Source organism: Panthera pardus, unplaced genomic scaffold (assembly GCF_024362965.1).
Source record: "Panthera pardus isolate Hobbes unplaced genomic scaffold, ASM2436296v1 HiC_scaffold_15, whole genome shotgun sequence".
In the NCBI taxonomy this organism is placed as follows: domain Eukaryota; kingdom Metazoa; phylum Chordata; class Mammalia; order Carnivora; family Felidae; genus Panthera; species Panthera pardus.
Window position 1 is genome coordinate 43,753,178 of NW_026526710.1, and position 22,180 is coordinate 43,775,357.

General features: G+C 39.9%; 1 protein-coding gene and 1 long non-coding RNA gene across 10 annotated transcripts in view; one reads left to right on the plus strand and one right to left on the minus strand.

Annotated features, from left to right (window-relative positions):
* Positions 1 to 22,180, plus strand: part of LOC109276464 (uncharacterized) — a 66,348-nt gene that overhangs the window by 38,266 nt on the left and 5,902 nt on the right. For 2 of the 5 annotated variants that reach the window (XR_002084683.2, XR_008422250.1), the window contains one exon: positions 9,020 to 10,446. This is a non-coding gene — a long non-coding RNA (uncharacterized LOC109276464). Of the gene's footprint in view, positions 1 to 9,019; positions 10,447 to 12,090; positions 12,211 to 14,402; positions 14,825 to 15,789; positions 15,866 to 19,608; positions 19,661 to 22,180 lie in introns of those variants that run through there. The other 3 variants (XR_008422249.1, XR_002084685.2, XR_008422248.1) reach the window with 3 other exon arrangements.
* CHST9 (carbohydrate sulfotransferase 9) overlaps positions 12,224 to 22,180 on the minus strand; it is a 243,544-nt gene continuing 233,587 nt past the window's right edge. For all 5 annotated transcript variants that reach the window (XM_019465490.2, XM_019465489.2, XM_019465488.2 and 2 more), the window contains one exon: positions 12,224 to 14,779. In XM_019465490.2, coding sequence (XP_019321035.2) covers positions 13,688 to 14,779 — 1,092 coding nt within the window. In that variant the 3' untranslated portion in view covers positions 12,224 to 13,687. The remainder of the gene's footprint in view (positions 14,780 to 22,180) is intronic.

Genomic DNA, 22,180 nt, shown 5'->3' on the forward strand with positions numbered 1-22,180 from the left:
GTGTACACATTGCCATATCTCACTTGCCATAAAATGAGTCCCTTGATTGGAAGCAATGTTTAGTGAGACACATGTTGCTAGATCAGTCTTTTTGAGTGTCCTGGATGGTGGTGTTGATGACGGTGCTAAAGGCAAACCAACATTTGGAAGAGATGTAGATTACAGTAAGACAAACTGCTGTTCCCTCCGTAGTGGAAGAGGCCCGGCACAATCGTCTGATGCCAAGTAGCTGTCTGGTCTCTGCTGCAAGCATACAGGGCATTCAGTAGTAGAAGTAGCTAGATCTGTTTTGGAAACGGGGAGTCATGCTGTCAGACTCATGCATTGCCTTCGTCCCTGCTATCATCAACCCTCTGCTAGTGGGCCCACTGTATCAGCACCGAGGAAGGAGGGCCAAGAGGCAAACTGACAGCCATCCTGCTCATGTGACTGTTGAGAACCTCCCCTGGGGTGGATAATCCTGAGACACAAAGATCTGCTTGCACTGTTTGTGCCTGTTCCCATAAGTCCCTCCATCCACATACCTCCTCCACAGATCTCATTTTCCTCAGTCTTTCAATCTCATTTGTTTATAGGCTTTTCCTTGAACAAAGCCAAGCCATTGGTTTCTACCCAGGGACCCTTGCATATCTACCTCTCAGGCTACTCCTTCATGTAAAGTGAATGGACAAGTGTATTTTCTTGCAGCTTTGTCATCTGTGAGAAATTCCCTTTACCACTGTCCTTTAGAACCACCCCTGAGGGACTGGAATGGAGCCGTAGTATATTTTTGTCTAAAACCACATATCACACCAACCCATCTGTGATTCAGGCCTAGGTTATTTACTCCTTCCTCAGTTGATCAGAGAGAACACACTTTCAGACCATAGGCGTGTGAGCTGATGAAGAGACATCCATGCAATAGAGGCAGGTGACATGGGAATATGGGCCGCTTATTCATCACCTATTTCTGTGATTTACTCATAACTTCAAGAACTGCCAGCCCTGATTCTAAATATAACACTTCTCTTGTATAATGGATTGCTACTGTTCACATCTGCCCTTATAAGTGTGTGGATCTGATAATACTCCATTCTTAACAGGAAGCTCCAGTTACAGAGGCACTTGGTGTCCCACGGACAAGTCGAGTTTCTGCTAGGTGCCAATAACTATTTTGCAAGTAGAGACTACTCATACTGCTGAAGGCATGTCTTCGCTTCAGAACCCAAAAGGTATGTGTTGTAGCTCTCCTGTTGGGACTTGTCAGTAATTCCACACAGCATCTTTATCTACCATAAAGACATTTGGTATCATCAGACATGCTCGGTCATATGGCCAAGGGGCAGATAAGCTGGTACCCCAGCCTGGGCTTGCTTCAGAGTCCTCTCTTGATCTGAGCCCCAGCTGAACTGCCAATTTTCTGGGTGGCTCCCAACATGAGTAAGACAAGTATTCCCAACCACAGTATTGGCTACCTCCAAAATCCTAAGAGGGCCCCCAAGAATGAAGACTCTGTCATTTTCCATAATGTAGGGAATGCCCCACCTCTTCCAGACTTCCATACCCTTAAAATCTTCACTGATACAGCAGAATCCTAAATTTTCATGGGGTTTAACTCCCACTCTGTTGCACACCTGTATCTTCCTAGAACATCAGGGAACTTGTCATTTCCAGTTTTATAGGGCAAATTAACCTGATGTTATCACTTTAGTGAGTGAATGTAATAATTTGAGGGATGTCAAGATGGTCAAGGTCCCTATGGACCATATTGTAACAAAAGGCAACAGAATTAACATAGCCGTGGAGCAAGACAGTGAATATTCTATCTCTTCTGTATAAAGGTGATCTCTGTTTGTTCTTTTGACTAAGAAGAATGCTTTCACTAGATCAAAATCCACAAGCTAGATGTCCGAAACTGTGTTATTTTGTTGCAACGAAGATACCAAGTATGGCCAGCCATCGCTTGGTTCAGATTACAGTAGCCCTTGAATAGAGATGTGATGAACAGTATCACCCCTGCATCCTTTAAGTCTTTGAAGACTAATCGAAAACTACCATCAGGATGTGGTATTGCTTCTGATTTAGCCTCTTGGCCAGGGCTAGAAGCAGTTTTAGGGGATTCTGCTTGTCTTTTTCTGTCATCATGGCTCTTATTCCACAGCTAAGTGGACCAATGTGAGAATTATGCCATTTCTAAATATATCTATCCTGATTACAAACTCAGAGACAGAGGAAATAAACACAGCATCGGTTTGTGAATCCACTGGACTCACTAAAAAACGGACATATATTGGAATTTTATTTACCATCAGGACCACATACGCTTCCACTCTAACTGGAGGATCACAATGGTGCTTTGCATCCAAAGGTGTCAATGTCAGTTCAGGCTCTGTATCTTACAGACCTAGAAAAGGTTGGGTATTGCCTCAATGCACAGTTACTCTAACGTATGATGGCAAGTCCTTTTCGAAAGATTGATGAATATCTACCATATATTCTTGCAGTAGTTTTGCAAGGTCCTTCCTCAAGGAAATATGATCTTCTTTTCAACTAAAGGGCTCTGTCTATAAACCAACATAGGTCTAGAAAATATGTGAGCGTCTATGATTTTCCATGGAGGCTATATTCACCATGTGTTCTTTTGCTCTCAAGTTTTTTGATTATGGGGCATCTAGGTGGCTCAGCCAGTTAAATGTGTCTGACTCTTCATTTTGGCTCAGGTTATGATGTCTCAGTTCATGAGATTGAGCCCCACATGGGACTCTGTGCTGATAGCAGATAGTCTGCTTGGCATTCTCTCTCTCCCTCTCTCTTTCCCTCCCTCTGACCCTCCTCCACTCATTCTCTCTCTCTCTCTCTCTCTCTCTCTCTCTCTCTCTGTCAAAATAAGTAAATAGACTAAAAAAATAAAGTACACTTAAAACATTTGGGGGGAGGGCACTTGGGTGGTTCAATCAGTTGAGCGTCCAAATTCGGCTCAGGTCATGATCTCATGGTTCGTGGGTTCTGAGCCAACAGCTCAGAGCCTAGAACCTGCTTTAGATTCTGCGTCTGCCTCTCTCTCTCTGCCTCTCCCCCACTTGCTCTCTGTCTCTCTCTATCAAAAATTAATAAACATTAAAAAAATAATTTCTTTTGATTACACAAATCGAGCAACTTCAGGGTCAGCTGATCATATATTTCATCTCTTGATACAAATGATCTATTAATCATTGCCACAGACACTGCAGATCAAGCCTCCTGACAACTACTGCAGCCTTCTTCCCCATCATGTAATCATATCTACCTAGTCTCAGAAAGCCAAGTACATACCTGGCTTCTATCATTCTGAAACCCCACTTTTGGTCAACACAGTGGTCACCTTTTAATTCTCCCCAGTCTTTTCTGTTATAGAACAGACTTCTGCCTTCTGGATGCAGTCTTTAAGAATTTAGTCATAAAGTAACTTCTGTGTAATCCTTTTCAGTCTAGCATTTGCCAATGTCTTATGATGGAGAAAGACCAAAACCCAGAGCTTTGTCCATTCAGTTGGTCAGCATGAGTTTGCTGAGTGTTGACTATATACTTGGTGATGAATAAAAAGTTAGAAATGTGACAGAGACTTACCTGGACACAAAGAATCTTCTCATTTTCCAGTGGGAACATGTACTTTGGAAAAGTAACTGCAAATCGCTGAACCTGGCTTGGGGGTCAGGAAAGTCTTTTCTGAAGACTGATGAGATATTAGATTGGTCCCTAGTGTGCAGGAACAGGGAGCTGCCTTCAGAGAGGCTTCAAGGCAGGGAAAAGAGTGCCCTATCTGAGAAGATCAAAGTTCAGCCTGGTCAGGGAGTAGAGCTAATGGAAAAAAAGGGGCTGACGATGAATGAAATAACAGCTTTTTAGTGTATTTATTTGTTTCTATATTGTAGTAATGGAGCCCACTGTTTTAAGCCGTTATCTTATTAAAAAGAATCCACATTTGAAAGCTTGAAATTCAATTAGATGTGCATTTATTGAGCAAGACCTGGTTTCACCCTCAGGTAACTTTGAATCTAACAGAAAAGTTACGACATATTTTCACATTGTTCTAAGTCAGAATGTGCCTTAAGGGAAAGGCATAGTGCTGTGTGAACATAGGGGTAGGTGTATGGGATTCATTCTTGCATTCATTTCTTCAAGAGATATTTACCAAGTACCTTGTCTGGGGTTACAAAGATGAACAAGGTGAATTCCGTTTATTGGAGAAGCCAGACACATACATAAATCATCAGAATCCTATGTGTGCAAAGATAGAGATATGCACAGGCTCTAGTGAGATAATGAAAATAATTCATGGGATACTTTTGAAAACTTTACACATTTCCCCATTTATTTCTCTCAGTAACTTTATGAGGTAGGTATTGCTGTCCTCATTTCTGAGATGAGAAAACCAGCACTCAGAGAAGTTAAATAAACTGGAGAGTTCCCAAAGTTTGAAAGTTGAAGATATGGAATTCAAATCCATATAAGGATTTTCCAGGCTCTTAGCCACCATAACATACTGCTTCCTAGTAACACATAGGTTCACAGAGGTGAAGATGCCTTCTTGAGCTGAGTGTAGCAATTAAGAGATATGGGTGGGGTGATGGGGGTAGGTGGGTGCTCAAAAGATGGGGCAAAGTGAATAAAGGCCCAGGAGGCAGGAAATTACCCAATGTCAGGGGACCATGGCCATTCTAGGTTGTTGCAGTCGTATGGGGCATGGTGTAGAAGGGAACAAAATGGGAGGACAGTTAAAAATTGTTGCAGTGTTTCAGAGAGAGGGTGAGGAGGGTTTGAACTAGGATAGTAGCAGAATGGACGGAGGGAGAGGAGAAGCTTGAGTAAAATGTAGGTGGTGAAGTTAGTGGGCTTTCCTCTGGCTGTGGGGAGTCAGCACTGGGGGAAGTCTGATTTGGCTCCTTGGTTCCTGATGTGGGAGACAGAGTAGATGGATGGTGATGCCATTAAATAAACAGAAATCAGGCTTTGGGTTAGACAATGAGTTCAACTTTAGTCATGTTGAGTTGGAAGTGCCAATGGATTATCCAGGCGAAGAACTCCATCAGGAAGTTGCAAATATGGGGCAAAGTCCACAATAGACATACAAGCTGGAGAAAGAGATTTGGTACCATCAGCCTATGGATAAAGTTAAGGCAAGAAGAGTGGAAGCGTGTCCCAGGCAGAGTGGGTGAAGCAAGCTGAGTGAGGGATGGTCATGGGAAGGGAGGAGAGGAGTGGGGTGGGCGAGGAGTAGGTTGGAGGGGTCATGTGAGGAGATGGTTAGAGGGTAGAGGAGAAGGTGCCTGGGTGGCTCCTTGAGCCACCCAGTTGAGCGTCTGACTCTTGATTTCAGCTCAGGTCATGATCCCAGGGTTGTGGGATCTAGTCCTGCATGGGGATCCATGCTGAGTGTGGAGTCTGCTTGGGATTTTCTCCCTCTCTCTCTCCCTCTCTCTCTCTCTCCCTCTCTGCCCTTCCATTGCTCATGCTTTCTCTTTCTCTAAAAAAAATAATACAAAATAAAGAGGGAGAAGAGAAATAGGCACTTCAGGCAGTGTGAAATACAATAAAATAGGGGGAAATAAGTATGTTTTTAGTGAATGTAATAAAGTTTGGGGGAGGGGCTGGATAATAATGGGTTTTATGTAGTTAATTGATGATATTGGGTAAGGGTTATATTATTGTGACCATTGAATCCAGGAAATGAGAAGCTGGGAGCAGAATGATGCTGTAGGAAGTTTATTTTCAAAGAGCGTAGAGTGGATCAAAGGGAGGAATTATATGTATAATGGAATACTATTCAGCCTTAGAACGGAAGAAAATTCTGACACTGCAACACAAATGAGCTCTGAGGACACAATGCTAAATGAAATAAGCCAGTCACAGAAGGATAAATGCTATATGATTCCACTTATATGAGGTGCCTAGCATTGTCAGATTCATAGAGACAGAAAGAATAGCGTTTTGCAGGGGCTGGAGGAGTTACTATGTAATGGGTATGGAGTTTCAGTTTTGCAGGATGAAAAGAGTCCTGGATACGGATGGTGGTGATGGCCGTGTAACTACATGAATATCCTTAATGCCACCTAAAAATGGTTAAGAAGGTACATTTTTATGTTATGTGTCTTTTACCACAATTGCAAACTTAAAAAGGAAAAAAAAAGAAGAAAAAGGGGGAGAGTGATGAGGAGCAGGGCTTCTTTTTGGAGGCTATTTCTTAGCCCAGATGAGTGCTAATGCGGCTAGAATTGGGTAGGTATTGGTGGAGCTGTCAGTGCAACTGTATGAAAGGGCTGTGTTCGTTCGTACATCAGAGATGGTCAAATGTTGGCAATGTCATATGGTTCAACCCAACAGAAAGGCAAAGGGAGACACGTTCCTTAATGAAGTCCAAGAAAATGTACATTCTTACCATTTAAGTTAAATTGCAAAATATTTCCTGGGGCACTTGCTTTCAAACTAATAACCCAAATAGCAAATATTTTCCACTTTCAATCATCTTAGGTCAATTGGAAAATAGCTTTTTTATTTTTTATTGGAAAACTCATACTGTCTTCACTTCATTCAGTGTGAAGTTGAGTTGCCAAAATTGCCTTCAGTCCACATTTGTCTTTTGTGTTTCAAAGAGGAAAGTTTCCATTTCTCCATTTCATCCTGAAAGCTTTCACAAAGTTTGGGCAGTGACTAGTGCTGTTCCCATAACTCACTTCATCATTTCAGCTCTACTTCTTGTTGTTGGCAGACCTCAGATGCCAAGTTTCTGTTTCAGTGCGGCTCAAAATCCCACAGAGGACTTCAGTACCAATACCCGCTGACCTTCTCTGAGCCAAGAGCCATTAACTTTTTAACAAAGTAACAGAACGAAGGGCGCAGGCTTCATTAGTACCTATAATCCACCAGGATTAAAAAAAAAATCACACACACACACATAAGCAGTGCGGAAACCATGTTGTATATAAGACTCATCCCAGGGAGATTGTTAAAAGAGAAAATTCTCAAGTGGCTTTCGCAGAGATTCTAATTCAGCGCATATTGGGTGGCGTACAGGAATCTGTTTTTTACAAAAATGTAGATAACTCTGATAAGTGGTGGTGGCCTATGCACTATTTTTTGAGCACTTGATAGACTAAATCAGGGTTTATTTTTGCCTAATGATAATTACAGTCAAACTAATATTGTCATCTTGAAGTTGGTGATTATACTAGCGTTTGGAGTACATTTCAGTTCATAATATTTTTGAAGAACATTTTTCTAAACTTCAGGATTGGTTAAGGAAATGAATGGATAAAATGAAGTACTACATAGTTTGCCACAGGTTTTCTGCTCTTTAGGGACAAGAGTCATGGTTATCTCTTTCCATGGCTGGGCTTCTGTTTTCTCTAGCTCTCCAAGTGTTGAAGCAGAAGAAGGAGGAGGTTAGAGCCCTAAGAAGCAAAGACAGTTGAATGTCACTGGGATGGCAAAAGTCACCCAGGATAATAGCAGGAATGGGGTGGAGAGGCATGTTATGAGCCTGATGGGGAAATCCTCAGGGAAAGCTGGGAAATAGGTAATTTTCAGAGGAAGGGTGGGTACACCTTTAAAAGAGAAGGAGTTTTTGAAGAAAAGTTATGGAATAGCAGTCTGGATGCATTGGTGGGAACCAGTTTTTGTCCTAGACCCTGAGGTTCCAAGGGCATGGGAGAATGATTCATCTCTGCTGAAGGGGATGGGAAGGAATGTTGTTGCCAGGGGGACCCAGTGACTAAGAAAAAAAGATGCCAAAGGAAGGTACTGGATTTCTCCCAACATCTTTTTTTGTTGGTCAAAAGAGATTTTCTCATACAATGAAATATTGTTTGGCGATCCCACTGGGTATACGACCAAAGGCCAAGCAGCATTTTGAATGAGGATAAGGGAACCTGGATTGCATGACACAAATATGGTCAAAGAAAATGTTCAGGAATTGCTTTTCCTTTGGAAGCGTGCTAGACTCAAGAACACACACTTCAAAGCAGGGATGAAAAGGTGGGGCACCTTAGGGGCCAGCCAGGTAGGGTAAGTGGGTGATGATGCCTAGATGGAGAGCATGAACAACAAGAGCTCTCTGGCTTCTCTAAGGGGGCTGGCCTTGACAATGCCCAACTGTCTTCAGGTGAGCACAAACGGTGCTGCGTAACAGAAATTCCTTATTACTGATGAAAGCTTTCCAATTTTAAAATGCTAATTCAGATATTAAGTAAAATGTGTCATAGGCCAAACCAAACATATCTGTGGCCAGATCTGGCCCATAGGCTGTCGTGTGTGGTCTCCGCTTTGGAGCGAGAGAGACCTTGGCAGGAAGCTGGCTCGGCTTCTAGCCATTAAACCTCTCTGACCCTCGGTTTTCTCCCTCACAAAGCGATGGGTGGAATAATACCTAACTTTTACGTTTTTGGGGGGAAGGATTAGACATATTCTTCACGTCATTAAATGAATATCAGGTAGGTTTCCAGTGTCTGCTCCCTGCTCTGTAAATGGCTTTCCTATTGATCAGAATCATGCGTTCTTTCAACATTTCCTCCCCCAATCTAATAAACAAATATGTCATCTTGGAAGTGTAAAATGTTTCTGTGTCTACAGCTATACTTTAGGTTAAGGTGTGATAGTCAGTATAGAGAAGCCATGTGCCTTTAGATAACTTCCCCAATTGCCTTGCTTTAGGACCTTCTGTTTAGACCCACTGATCATATAGATGTCTGAAAGTCAAAGGCAATAATAAAACATATTATACAAGAGGAGAAGATATAGAGGAACCGTTAAACTATATATCAAAAATATATCAATAACTCTCTTTCCATGCTTTGCTAGAAACAGTGCAAAGTGAATTAAACAGACACAATTCCTTTCCTCTTGGAAGACCTAGAACATATTCCAATGACAGCAGAGATTTTTTATTCATGTGAAGAGGGCTATAGCAAATGAATAAATGAAGCAAAAAAAAAAAAAAGAGGAAGGAAGAAGTATCAGATGCATGTCACATCAGGGGAAAATCATTTTGCCTTTTTCTGTTGATCAGAGAGCTCATGAAGAGATGAGATTGTCAAACTGAATAATCTAAAGAGATTCCTTGGTGACTTAACATGAAGCGAATGTCTAGATATGAGAGAGGTGAGTATTTCAAAATAGAGTGAAGAGTTGAACAGAGGAGAAGGAAGAAATGATTGTCCTAAATGGACTTGAATATGCCTGGAAGGATAGGATTGTGGTAGACAAGATGTGTGGGACTAGGCAGTTCTGAGAAGTAAAATGGTGTGAGGCAATGCCCTTTTGCTGAACTCTCTAGAGTTGGCCTTCCTCATGGAGGGTATCCCAAAGGTCTAGGAAAAGTCTTCCCTCTGGTATCTGAGCACTTGTTTATCTTGAATTTTTCATGGTGTTTTCAGTTAGTTTGAGTCAACCTGCTCCTCTGTTCTTTTCTATAATCTTCCTGAGTCTGTTTAGGGTTAGCTGACAACTAAACTAGCCCTGGGGACAGGAGCTCAGTAAAAAAGAGACCATATACAATTGCTTACTTTCTAGCAGTATTTAAGGAGCTTTCTCTTGGGCTGACCTGGTGAACCACTGCCATCTTCAAGTGCCGATTTGGGGTAAGTTGGCCAGACTCTCTCCCAGTTTGGACCATATTCTCTGTGACCTTGCCCACTCCTGTAGCGGTCTGGACTTTCTTGTCAAAATGATATTTTGTTTTTGTTATGCTAAACTTGGTCCAGGGACTTTTTTCTCTTACATTGTGCTCCATGATCAACTGGGAGTTTTAAAAAAGGGGTTAGGAAGAAAGCTTAACTTCTTACAAAGTCTTTGAATCTGTCAACTCAGCAGGAAGAAAGGGATAAGCTGATCTGAAATGGGATAACCAGCTAAACACATACACGTATGTATATATATCTATATTTGTATCAAAAAAGTTTCAAGATGCCAATATATTTCTTGCCTTTAGTTGTCTTTAAACTAAGAAGAGAGTTTGGTAGTGGTATTTGCTGTTTGGATTCATCCTGGCTCCTGACCTAATTTCCAGCTGTGACTTTTCAGGCAAATTACTCAACCACTCTTCTCTCTCTATATATATATATTTAGTGTGTGTTTGTATGGGGTGGGCTTACATAGCATCTTACATTGACTATGGAGATTAAATAAATGCATGTAAAGCACTTAAGTAGTAAAGGAATAAGTGTTTGATTATGACTATGATCATGAATATTATTATAATGCTTATGATTGAGTTAGCCTTGGTCTGAGGTCCTCAGGTATTGAGCTATGGGCTTATGGGCAACTATCCTTCAAATTTCAGAGCACGCTGGGGATGTTAGCCATGGGCAGAGTTTCTGCTTTGCCATATTCCATGAAAGCCTAGAGGCTAAGGAGGTCCCAAGAGTCCAAGTGATGACTGATAGTACAGAGATGTTTGTGGTAGTCTTGGCCTACAAATTCCAAGTTCTAATTCCGCAGGTGATCTTTTCAAAGAGAACTCATATTGAAAATTTCCTGCATCTGCTCATATAGTCTTTTCAGCGAAACACTGTATGTTTTAGGAGATAATACTTTTTTGAAGAATAATTATTCATAAGTAAAGCAGATAAGTTTTTTTCCTCTTCCTGATTACAAATGGTATCCAAGTGGCTTTTGAATTGCTAGATAATATTTTATAGACTGCAAAGTTAGAGAATTTAGCAAGTAGCCACACATTTCCATTGGGTATTTCCAAACACATGTGAGAAAATCGGAAAGTTGGGTGCCCTGTATATGGATTTCCATTGAAATTTATGGCAGTTCCAGGGCATAATCACATCAACACATATCCATAGATAGTTTACCATGTTAACTAACTGTGGTTTTGGATTTAATTGCCAACTTTTACTCTAATAGTAATTCCAGACGGGAATAACAGAGTGAAGGGACCTGCCCAGGTTGTTACCACTGCCTATAAAACAAGTAAGATCCTTAGGGTTTAATTAGAGGACTCATAATTATACCCGAAGCATGCTAGTGTTAAAATATGAACACTGGACATCTGGAAGATGAGTCTGGATTTGGTCACTTGCCTTTAGGAATCTAAATCCATGAAACTGTGAGCGTCCAAAGAAGCAGTGATGCTCACACCTGGGGCTTGTGCACAGGCAGAAACGACAAAGGTGACTGTGAGTTGGCCTGCAAAGCAGAATAATTCAGAAAAGATAAATAAAAAATTATTCAAAATCACAAGGAATCCAAAATGATGACTGGCTTCTTCAGCCCTACCATGAACAGAAGTGATTTAAAAGGAAGAGGAGGCACCTGAAAAATATGTTCTTCCTTCATAAAACCTTATGAACACATGGCCTCTGGGACTCATGTCACACAGGATTCCTGCTGGTATCAGTCTTTTAGGAAAAGAATGACTGAAAGACCAACCTCTGGTTACACAGGCTCAGTGGAAAGGGTCTGAGAAGGAGGATATATGGCGAAAGGCATAGAATAGCTTTGATAGAGAGTATCGTGTATCATTTTCTCAGCTCTCTTCTCTCCCACCAGTGCCAGAGTTATGTGTCTGTTTGTATATATATATATATATATATATATATATGTGTATATATATATATATATATATATATATACATACACATCAAACACATGTTTATGTGCGCATATATGTATTCCATTCTCTCAAGTGCGTTAGAAATGTTAAAAAGAGAGAGTTAAGGCACTTTTTTCCATTTTTTTCTTCCAAAGTTATGAAAAGAAGGGTTTTTTGTTTGTTCCCGATAAGATTTTAGGAATAACGTTGAGAAAACTGCTCCTATACTTTATAGCAGATTCCATCTAAAATTAGTTTTTGTGTGTGTGTGGTTTAGGAATAAAATTTCAGGCTTCTTGGCGTAGTTTCCATTCTGTCTCTTTCTCCATAAAAAGATAATTTCATTGTCTCCAAGTTACAAGGAATCTACTCTACATGGTACAGCAAAATTTAAATTATACAATTGGGATTACTCTAGAGTAAAACTCCTTAAAAACAGAGAGCACAGCTTAAGTGTATGGTCTAGAGGTAAGAGTAAATGGAGTGGAAAGTAGTAAAAGGTTGGGTTAGAAGGCTTAATACTTAGGATCTGGCAGGCCGTTGCAGGTACCTACTCCTTGGGAGACACCGATGGGACAAGGCAGGCGTGTGTCGAGTGAAGCAATTCATGAATACTCAGCCATGAAATGGAAAATCCAAATGAAATAAGGACCACGGTAACTATCTTGGTCTATTAATATTTAAATATTAATACCTACTTTTCTTTGCGAGACGTTACTGAATATTTATCGACGAGGAAAAAAATGAGAGTTTGGGAAGAAGAACATGTTCGAGAACTGCATTTAAACAGAGTTTCAATGACATGTGGTCTTCTTAACTCAAATAGTCAACCAATTAAAATAAGTTCCCATCCAAACGTGTCTTCAAATTTAGGGTCCGCTGGAAAAAATTTCCAAAATGCATTACAACTTTCGATAGGGGTGACACATGGTCCTGTTTTCCCAAAACTTGGATTTAATATTTGAATGCAATGGTATTTGACTGTGTTAGGATAGAATATTTGAACTTAAAAAGAAAACTCCTGAATTTGTTTATGCATAAGCCTATTAAAAATATTTCTAGGGGCTCTCGTTTTGTTTATTCTCTAGAATATAACCTATCTTTGAAGTGGTATAGGCATTTTTAAAAAGTCATTCCTAAGCTAAGTAATTAGACTGGAAACAAAAGTTATTCTTAGAGTACATTCCACATATAAAGCTATGCACACGATGCTTTGATTCAAATAATACTCTTATAAAACTTTGTTATTGTTTGAGGCCCATATTCAGAGTGGCAACTTTTGTTTTTGATGATTATTCCATCCTGAAACAATTTCCCCCCTGCCCAATTAAACCAGAAATTAGGAGCACATTTATATCTGATGAGACTTAAACTTCTCAACTGCCTGCTTCAGAAGCGAGGACCTTTAGTGGTTATGTTCATTTTGTCTCTGCACAGAGGGCTCAGAAGAAAACAGAATCAATTCCCCTAACTTTTTCTGGAAGAGGAAGGTTGTTTTTGTTGCTTTGATCTTAGCATGTTGTGTATTTTTTATTGGCTGTTGAATATAAAAAGCCATAGCCTCATCTGGTTTTTCTGCTATATTCTCATATTGTAAATCACATAATGCCTTCCAATCTAAACTTAAATGCCTAGGTCCAAAATATTATTTCAAAATGGATTTATCATTGCAGTTGATAGAAAGATTTCCAGGGTGTAAGAAAACTCTCCAAGGTTCGAGTAATATGTCACAGACTGCTAAAAATATATCCATGCACTTTAGACAACAAATTCCAGGATGTAGACATATACTCATGCTATTTTAGATCCCTTTTTCTATCATTGCAAGAGGCTGTTGAAGCTAATGTAGCAGCTGGCTAGGTTATTGCTTCTATAATATAATCCATAATGCAAAAGCAGCTATTTTCCAAACATTCTAGAGCAACTCAACTTGTTTACATGTCTCTGTAAGGTAATTTTCCTATAACTTTGTGCGAATTGGTGTCATACTATTTGGTAAAAATCTTCATTAAATCAAGACAACTACACTTGGTTAAATTCTCTCTCATACAGAGAACTGCAGGAAAATTACAGTTAGCTGATTTGAGGCCATCATCATGAAGTAAATACAGGGTTTTAGAAGATTAATGCAAACTACAAAAATGGAGTTGTATAATTAAATATCAAATAGTCCAAGTCATAAAAGTCATAGATTAATTGTCTCTCAGCTCGAGTCAGATCCTTTAAATATTGTCTCACGACCTGAGCATTGGTTCTTTCATCAGAAGAATGCCTATCCTTAAAGTTTGGAAATTTCAGCTCTTTTGGAGCACCAATCAGCTGCAAAAAGTAATTGGCATCTTCTTCCAAAGTTTCGAATTTCCCTACAAAATCATAGTTGATTAAACATGGATAGCAGAGTTTGCTGACCTTTTCCCAGTGAATGTCCATTCCTACTGGACGGTGGGAATCCAGCAAATAGTGGACGAACTCTTTGAATTTGACCCCAGATCCATTATTTAATGCTTCTTCACAGGCATTTGGCCGATATTTCTTTATAATTGCCTTCCCAAATACTGGATGGTAATAGCTATTGGGGTGTTCAAATTTGTCCCTAAATGCTGACACTAATCTTTCCATGGGATCACGAACAAAAACAGCTTTGGTGTAGGTATTCAAACGAGTATATATCCCTTTTAAGTCAAAGCTATCTAGTTTTTTCAAATGCTTCCCGTAGTGAACAGCATCATGGGAGATGTTGTACGCAGAGGAAGCCAACCCACTTAGCACCATCAGAATTCTCTTCCAGTTGGAGCAGCCAGCCTTGGGTACTTCACAATATAAGATTTTGTGTTTATCTTCCACATAGATCCTGGACACCATATGAAAAAGATGTGACTGAGGACGACTCACCCCGCCATATTTTTTGCAAGACTCCTGAAGGAAAGACCTGCGTTTCTCTTGGGCCACATCCGTTTCCTTCCATTTGTTGTCTTTGATTAAACTTTTATTTAAAGGGTGTATGTCCAATGGCCACTTCATTTCACTGAACTTCTTGAAAACAGTCCTAGTTCCTTGATGTTTTGCAATCAGCTTAATTGTTGGTGGCCCTGTGGTCTTCCCCAAAACTCGATCCTCTCCTTGTGAGTGGCTGGTCTTTGTTAAGACCCTCATTGGCCTCTCAGAGTTGAGCAGAAGATTTTCCTTTTTTCCCTTGGGATCCTCAGTGATGTGGAACTTGAGGTTCTGTTAAAATAGAGAAGGAGAAATGTTGAAAGCGCATTCACAAACGTGAGTATACAAGGATCTGAACATATTTGTTTCACAATACTATTGAGGAGAGCACATTTCATATAAGCTGCCAGAACAATTTAGCAAAGCATGCTGAATACACATTTTGTAGTAAGTTTCTTCAGAGAAAATATAACAATGAAAAATGGTATCCAAGCATCATTTTGAGCCAAAGTTTCACATTTTATATTATACATATTTGGTTACTTACATGTTATCATTTATTTAGTGTTAATGTGCTGCGTTATATTAATAGATTTTCTCAAGCTAAATTATCTTGAGTATTATTTGGCTAAACCTACTAGTATTGATTTGAGTATGATCATAGTAAGTTGGTTATTGTTTTCTGTGCTATCTTTGTTAACTATGGTTATCAATTACACAACCTTACAAGGTACACACACACACACACACACACACACACACACACACACTGGCCACAAGATGGAAAGGAGGGTGTCCTGAATTTTCATTTTAGCTTTGTCTGTAACACATTAGAATGTACTTCATCATCCTGTAGGTCAATGATTCTTGAGCTATTCAGGAATGTGTTACCTTCAAGCATTAATTAATTAGTGCATCTGAATGTAGATACAAAATGTAGCTGCTTTTGGGGTATTCTGTGATGCACAGAAGAGTTTAAAGTCACAAATTACAACTTAAAATTGCAGCAAGGCAAATTATAAAATCCTCATGACCATTTCAGTTTTTCAAGCACTTGCAAAAGGAGATATTTTTTCCCTCGGACAATGTTTTATTTCAGAATATTCATTTATCATAATAATTTAGTAATTATAACCATACAATTTCATTCGTGTATGAAAACTTTGTCTTTTTCAAAAGTCTAATTGATGTCCTGCTACATAAAATTGTATGGAAAGTAGAATAAGAATTTAGTTCTCATGTCAGTGGGATGAATCAGCCTACCAACCATCTACTGTTCATCCGACTACATCTTCCTACAGCTCTTGCAATGACTGCAGAAGGGAATACATGGAAGACAGGACTTACAAGATGGAATCCTCTCCTAGAGATAAAATTGTAAGGACTCTGGCTTTTACTGTGGGTAAACTAGGGAAGTAGCAGGGAAGTAACATGATCTCACTTACACTTGAAAAGGATGGTTGAGGAGAAGACTGGCCTGGAAATATACATACAGAATTGTCAGCATGTTATTGGAAAAACCAATCAACAAATGGTGTGCTGTGGGAATAATAAATGGGGCCACCAGCCTAGTGCTGGAAGAAGTGGTGGGAGAAGTTCCCTAGAGGAGGATATCTATCTATCTATCTATCTGACATCCATCCATCCATCCATCCACTGTATCCCCAGTGTCTAGAATGGCCTGGAGCCTATAGTAATTGCTCTCACATATTTATTGAGTGAACAAATGAATAAATGGAATGAAATCTTCCAAGTTGATTAGTAATATTCTAGCAAATTGAGCAAAAGAGCAGAGAAACAGTTTGCACTGTGGATGGAAGCCACCTCAAAGCATCATGGTCCTTCTACTAGCTAGGCTTTAAGTGGGGTGGGGGTGGGAATTGCTTCTTTCTAGTGCAAGAAGATTGTGTGAGTAACCCCTGATCACCATACACCAACTTGGGTAGCCCCATAAAACAGCTGCCCAAATCTTCCATAGCATTGAGCCAACTGTTTGGTGTTTCAAGTCTAAAACCATTTGTCTTCTGTCATACTGGAGACTGCCAGGATGACTTCAAAGCCCTGAATCCATCTTTACTCTGATCAATTACCTGTAGTCCATTAAATTTTCACAGATGATCTGAAATTTGACTTGAGCTTTGGAAGATCATGGGGTTATTGGTTGACTGCATGGGAAGTACTTAGTACAGGCCTGAAATAAAATTGCCAATATATTTTTGCAGCTACTTCTTCTACTATTACAACTGTAAATAATAATTGCTATTATTAATATTTTATAGTGTAGTAATAATGTTTTATCCCATTGACTTAGTGAATTTCAAGGTTCCCCAGTTGTCCATTATTATCCAGACTATAATTTGTGTGTCTCTAGATGTACCTTAATTAGTTCCCTCCCTGCCCCATTGACAAGAACAAAAACAAAATCAGCTTTCCACTGTGCCCTCTGGACCTTCTGTTTGTGGTCATCAAATTCCCCTTTAAACTCTGGAGACTTCTGGAATGTTTGTTTCCCAGGACTTTCTCTACATGGAACCTGGCTGGCCCCCAAGATTCTGCTGCCCTTGCACTTTCTCAAGTAGACAAAAGTTTATTTCCTTGAACCACTTGTCCCTCCAGCCAGAAGTCAGGGCACTATTTCCCTGCAATTCACTGCTGCTTCCAGGACATGTCCCTTGGCAAAAGCTTCTGCCTCTGTCAAGCACACGTGTCCTACTGAGCCTCCCTTCTCCCTCCTCATGCTGTCGTCTGCCTGCACCCTTGTCCTTTTTGCTTCATGCACTGAAGACTTTAGGTTCTAGCTCAGACTTTGCTTCTCATACCCCTTCTTGTCATTGTGTGTGGTGACTCTGACACCCAATAAACTCTCAGTTCCTTGACCACCTCGCCTTTAATAGAGGTGTTATTCATTTCTCATAGACCGTGTCATCACCAGTGCCTGTGCCACCTCCATCATCTCTCTGACCACCATCCTTTAACCTTCCAGCTCATTGCAACTTCCATTTTTTCAGTTCTTTGACCACTTCTCACCATGTTATTCAAGCTCTTAGTAGCCAGAATGCCTGGTTCTTCTATTTGCTCTTAGAAAGTCACTTCTGCAGGGAGGTTTTCCCTGTCCACCTTGTCTAAATTATGTTCTCTTCTGAGATTCTCTCCCATGTAAGGTTCCCAAATAAGAACTCTGCTTACTTTCCTCATTGCATTTATTGCAATGCGAAAGGATTTTATTTACTTACTTCTGTGTTGTCTCCCCCCACCCCCCACCCCACTCCCACCTCTTGCACTAGAACATGACCACAGAGGTCTTATCTTTTTTGTTCTCTTTTGGATCTCTGGTACGTAACATGTTGCCTGGCACATAGAAAACAGTCAACCAATAATTGTTGATTAAGTGCAATTTTTAAAGACCACAGGTGGATTGTTTATTTCAAGATACAGCACAAAATGAATCTGTGTATCTATTAACAGGATTTACTTACACAATTGTACTACATTTCACCAGCCTTCGTGCCATATGTAATGAAATAAAAAAAATAAATTCACAAAACTGTCTAGCATGGTGTTCTTTCCCGTGTCACCTTATGGTTTTTTTTTAAGCTCCTCCTAAACATTCATAGTGGTTATACCTTGACTGTATCAAGATTATAATTTCTTCTTTTTTAAATAGAAGGGACTAGTGTCAGCTTGTTTGTCATTGCAAATAGGAAAAACAGTGTGTGTAAGACGACTCCTTGCACATAACCAGGACATCCTTCTCACGCACACAAAATCAGAGTTTTACATGCACAAATAGTCACTTTAAAATACAATCATTTTTACTCAGAATATTTTAGATTTTCTTCAAATACCAAGTGGAAGGAGAAATTCAGCATCTTTTTCATGACCAGTACACATTTAAACATCAGCTAGTGCCTCAGACAATATGGTATTCAGAAATTTTATATTTTCATTTATATTGGAGAGCAATGACTGAGGAAAAAGCTTTTCATGGAAATAGAAGTTTCTTCTGCTTTATTTCTTGCAGTAAATGTGCTTTTAACTAAATGATGGGCTTCCAAATAATTGTTTTATAACCTTGTCAAAGAAAAAGTGTTAATCAAAAGGTCAAGGTTAATTCAGATAAATAATTTACCAATTCTTGTCAAGGTGCTGAAAATCTGTATTCAAACAAATCTTTGGCAGAAGAGAACACAAATAAAATAGGTACACGTAGAGCTGCTCATGCTAAAGTAGGCAAGGAGGGCTCGGAGCCTTACCTGCCTGCCAAATCAGATTGGTTCAAAGTCACTCAAGGCTGCCTGGGAACCTCTGGAGGCTTGCCAGCAATCTGCTTCCCAGGCCTCCCAGGCCTCACTGTGGACACTCGGGAGCAGAATCTCTGGGAGTGGGGCTCTTGACTCTACCTTAAACAAGCTCCCCAGGCACTCTGCAGGCAGTAATGGCATTTGGGGTACCACTCAAGAGAGTATTGCAAACGAAAGTAAAAAAATACAAGCTCATCTCATACCATCTAGGGGAGAAGGACATCAAATATGGCGGGTGTGAATATTTTAGTAAGTAGAGACAAATACTCTGCTATGGGTAGGGATGTCACATGAGCCCTCACAACACACCTGATGAGATACCGTACACGTTTATCCACTTCCCTTTGCTGGAAGTCCATGTTCTTCAACCTACTTTCTAATGACTAGTTCAGCTAGGGAGATAACTACATGAGGGAAAGTTTCATTGCTCATAAATGAGACTTCAATCTCCTGATAGTGTATTTAGTACTAGTCAGTTTCCTCAGCTATGATTAAATCAAGAGATGGGCTAAGGGTTCATTCTAAGTAGTGACACCCCAGGAGGCTTCTTGTTGGATGGTCACTAGACCTTCCTCTAGCATGTTTTAGTCCACCATCACTCACATTATGAAAACCATTATAGGGTGTGGTGGCCTCCCTCCCTCCCCACCCCATCCCCATTCCATTTTCTTCAATCACAGAAAAGACTTTCCATGATGGAAGGGTTTGGATTACTAAAATCAAGATGAACTGTATTATATTGTATTAAATTATTATTTTTAATTAAGTTTTCAATTGTAATTCCAATATAATTGACATACTGTATTATCTTAATTTCAGGTGTATAATATAGTGATTCAACAGTTCTATACGTTACTCAGTGTTCAACATGGTAAGTATACTCTTAATCCCCATCACTTGTTTCACTCATCTCCCCACCCCCCTCCCCTCTGGTAAACATCAGAGTGTTTTCTGTAGCTAAGCATCCATTTTTTGGTTTGTCTTTAATTTTTTTCCTTTGTTCATTTTTTTTTTTGTTTCTTAAATCCCACATATGAATGAAATCATGTGGTATTTGTCTTTCTCTGACTTATTTCACCTAGTTTAATACTCTCTAGGTCCATCCACATCTTTGCAAATGGCAAGATTTCATTCTTTTTGATTTTTGATGGCTCAGTAATATTCCACACACACACACACACACACACACACACACACACACACACACATTTTCTTTATTCATTCATCAGTCGATGGGTACTTGGACCACTTCCATAATTTGGCTATGAGACTGATGGTATTTTAAATTTGCAGGTTATACTAATGAAATTCTACCACCATCATCATAATGCCGATGATAATATAAAAAGAGTAGACTTTTACATCTTCATTTTCCTTCAGGACACCTCATTCTGCTTGTCCTCAAAGTGAATGTCTATAAAGCCAAACGTCTCCTGTTCCTTCTCAAAGTGGCTCCTCCTGCGCTTTTTTCTATTTCTGAAATGGTTCTATTACATTCTGGCCACCCACTCACAAAATCTGAGAGATGCCTTAACAATCAGAAAGTAAATTGGTTAATTTACATCTCATAATGTCTTTAAAAATCTTTTTTATTTATTACCTCTTAACTGGATATTCTTTAGTATCCTACTAATTGGTTTCTCTGAAGATTATTGCCAAAATAGTCTTCCTAAAACATTTTAACTTTTCATCCCTTTAAAATCTGGAACTGGCTCAACTATATATAAACCAAAGACCGGATTCCTTAGCTGGCATCGGTACTGTGTCACCACTGGGCTTGTCACTTTGTGCTCTGCTCCCATCTCGACACATGCTGTCTTCTACTTGCTTCCATCGGGCTCTCAACACCCTTCACTCATGTTCTTCCCCTTGCTAGAACTTTCCAAATCTCTTAGATTTTATAGAAATCCTGTTGACAGAAAAATCCTGCTGTCTCCTTGAAAACCGCCCAGGACTCCAGCGAGGGATTCTGCTCTCTTCACAGCAGCATTAGCACTTAGTCTGTGCCACCTGTGAAAAGAGTGATTTATTCCAGCTCACATCATTATTTTATTTTCTCACTGGGGAAACTCTTTTAGGCATAGCCAAATTGTAAACTATGGCAGAGAGCTATAGTTTTCCATAAATACCTTTGAAGAATGGACATGCTTGCCAAGTTAGTTAAAAGATATTATCACTACAGATGAGAACAATGAGTGTTCAAAGAAACCTAATGGGAAAAAATACGGACTTTTCATGAACCGTGCAGTAAATTTGAGGGCCCTGTTGTTAGTTTTTAAGGCCTCTGTGTCCATATACATCCTCTGTGAAGTCTTCTCTGCTCCTCAACATTGACATTAATTGCCCTTCCTCTCTCCCCCTGAAGTCATTGAGGGTCTACTACATATTAGGTAGCGGGGTAGATGCCAGGGATGGAGGGGTGGATAAGATGAGTGTGATCCTTGCCCACATGGAGCTAATATTCTTACAGGGAAAAATACATTAAGCACATAATTACATAATGAATTACATAATGAATCGGTTACCATAGCGGCAAAGGCTCAGCAGCATGCTAATGGAGGCCTGGGGAGCAGAAGTGCGACAGCAGGGGGTAACGACAAGTCTGACCTGGTTTGGTGTTAAGCCTTTTGTTTAGCACCTTTCATTTTACCCTGGTTAGTTGTTAGAGTCGGTTGTTTAGGTGACTATCTCTCCCATACATTTTATTTTTTTTTTTATTTTTTATTATTTTTAATTTTTCTTTTTAACGTTTATTTTTGAGACAGAGAGAGACAGAGCATGAACGGGGGAGGGTCACAGAGAGAGGGAGACACGGAATCTGAAACAGGCTCCAGGCTCTGAGCTGTCAGCACAGAGCCCAACGCGGGGCTCGAACTCACGGACCGCGAGATCGTGACCTGAGCCGAAGTCGGACGCTTAACCGACCAAGCCACCCAGGCGCCCCTCTCCCATACATTTTAAACTTATTAAAGGTCAGTGTGCAGTGTTGTAAGTCTATGGAACTTCCACTAGTATCTAGAATAGTCTCTCGAATAAACATATGTTTTGAATTTAATTGAAGAACAATGATCATTCCTGTAGTTCCCTGTACTCAGGCAATTGACACACACTGGCTTTATGCAGTTGACAAGTGTACTTCGGTACGACTTCATCTGCTATTGTGCTATCATGTCACTCAAGGACTTTGATCATTCATTCATAATGCATGTATTGAGCTACCGCTCTATGCTGTGTTTGGCATTGTATAAACAAAGGCAAAATAGATAAATTGTATGGCCTCTTGAGGAAGTCGAAGTTTAAATGTATTGATAAAAATAAGCACATTATGGGGACGCCTGGGTAGGGCTTAGTCAGTTAAGGGTCTGACTCTTGATTTTGGCTCAGGTGATGA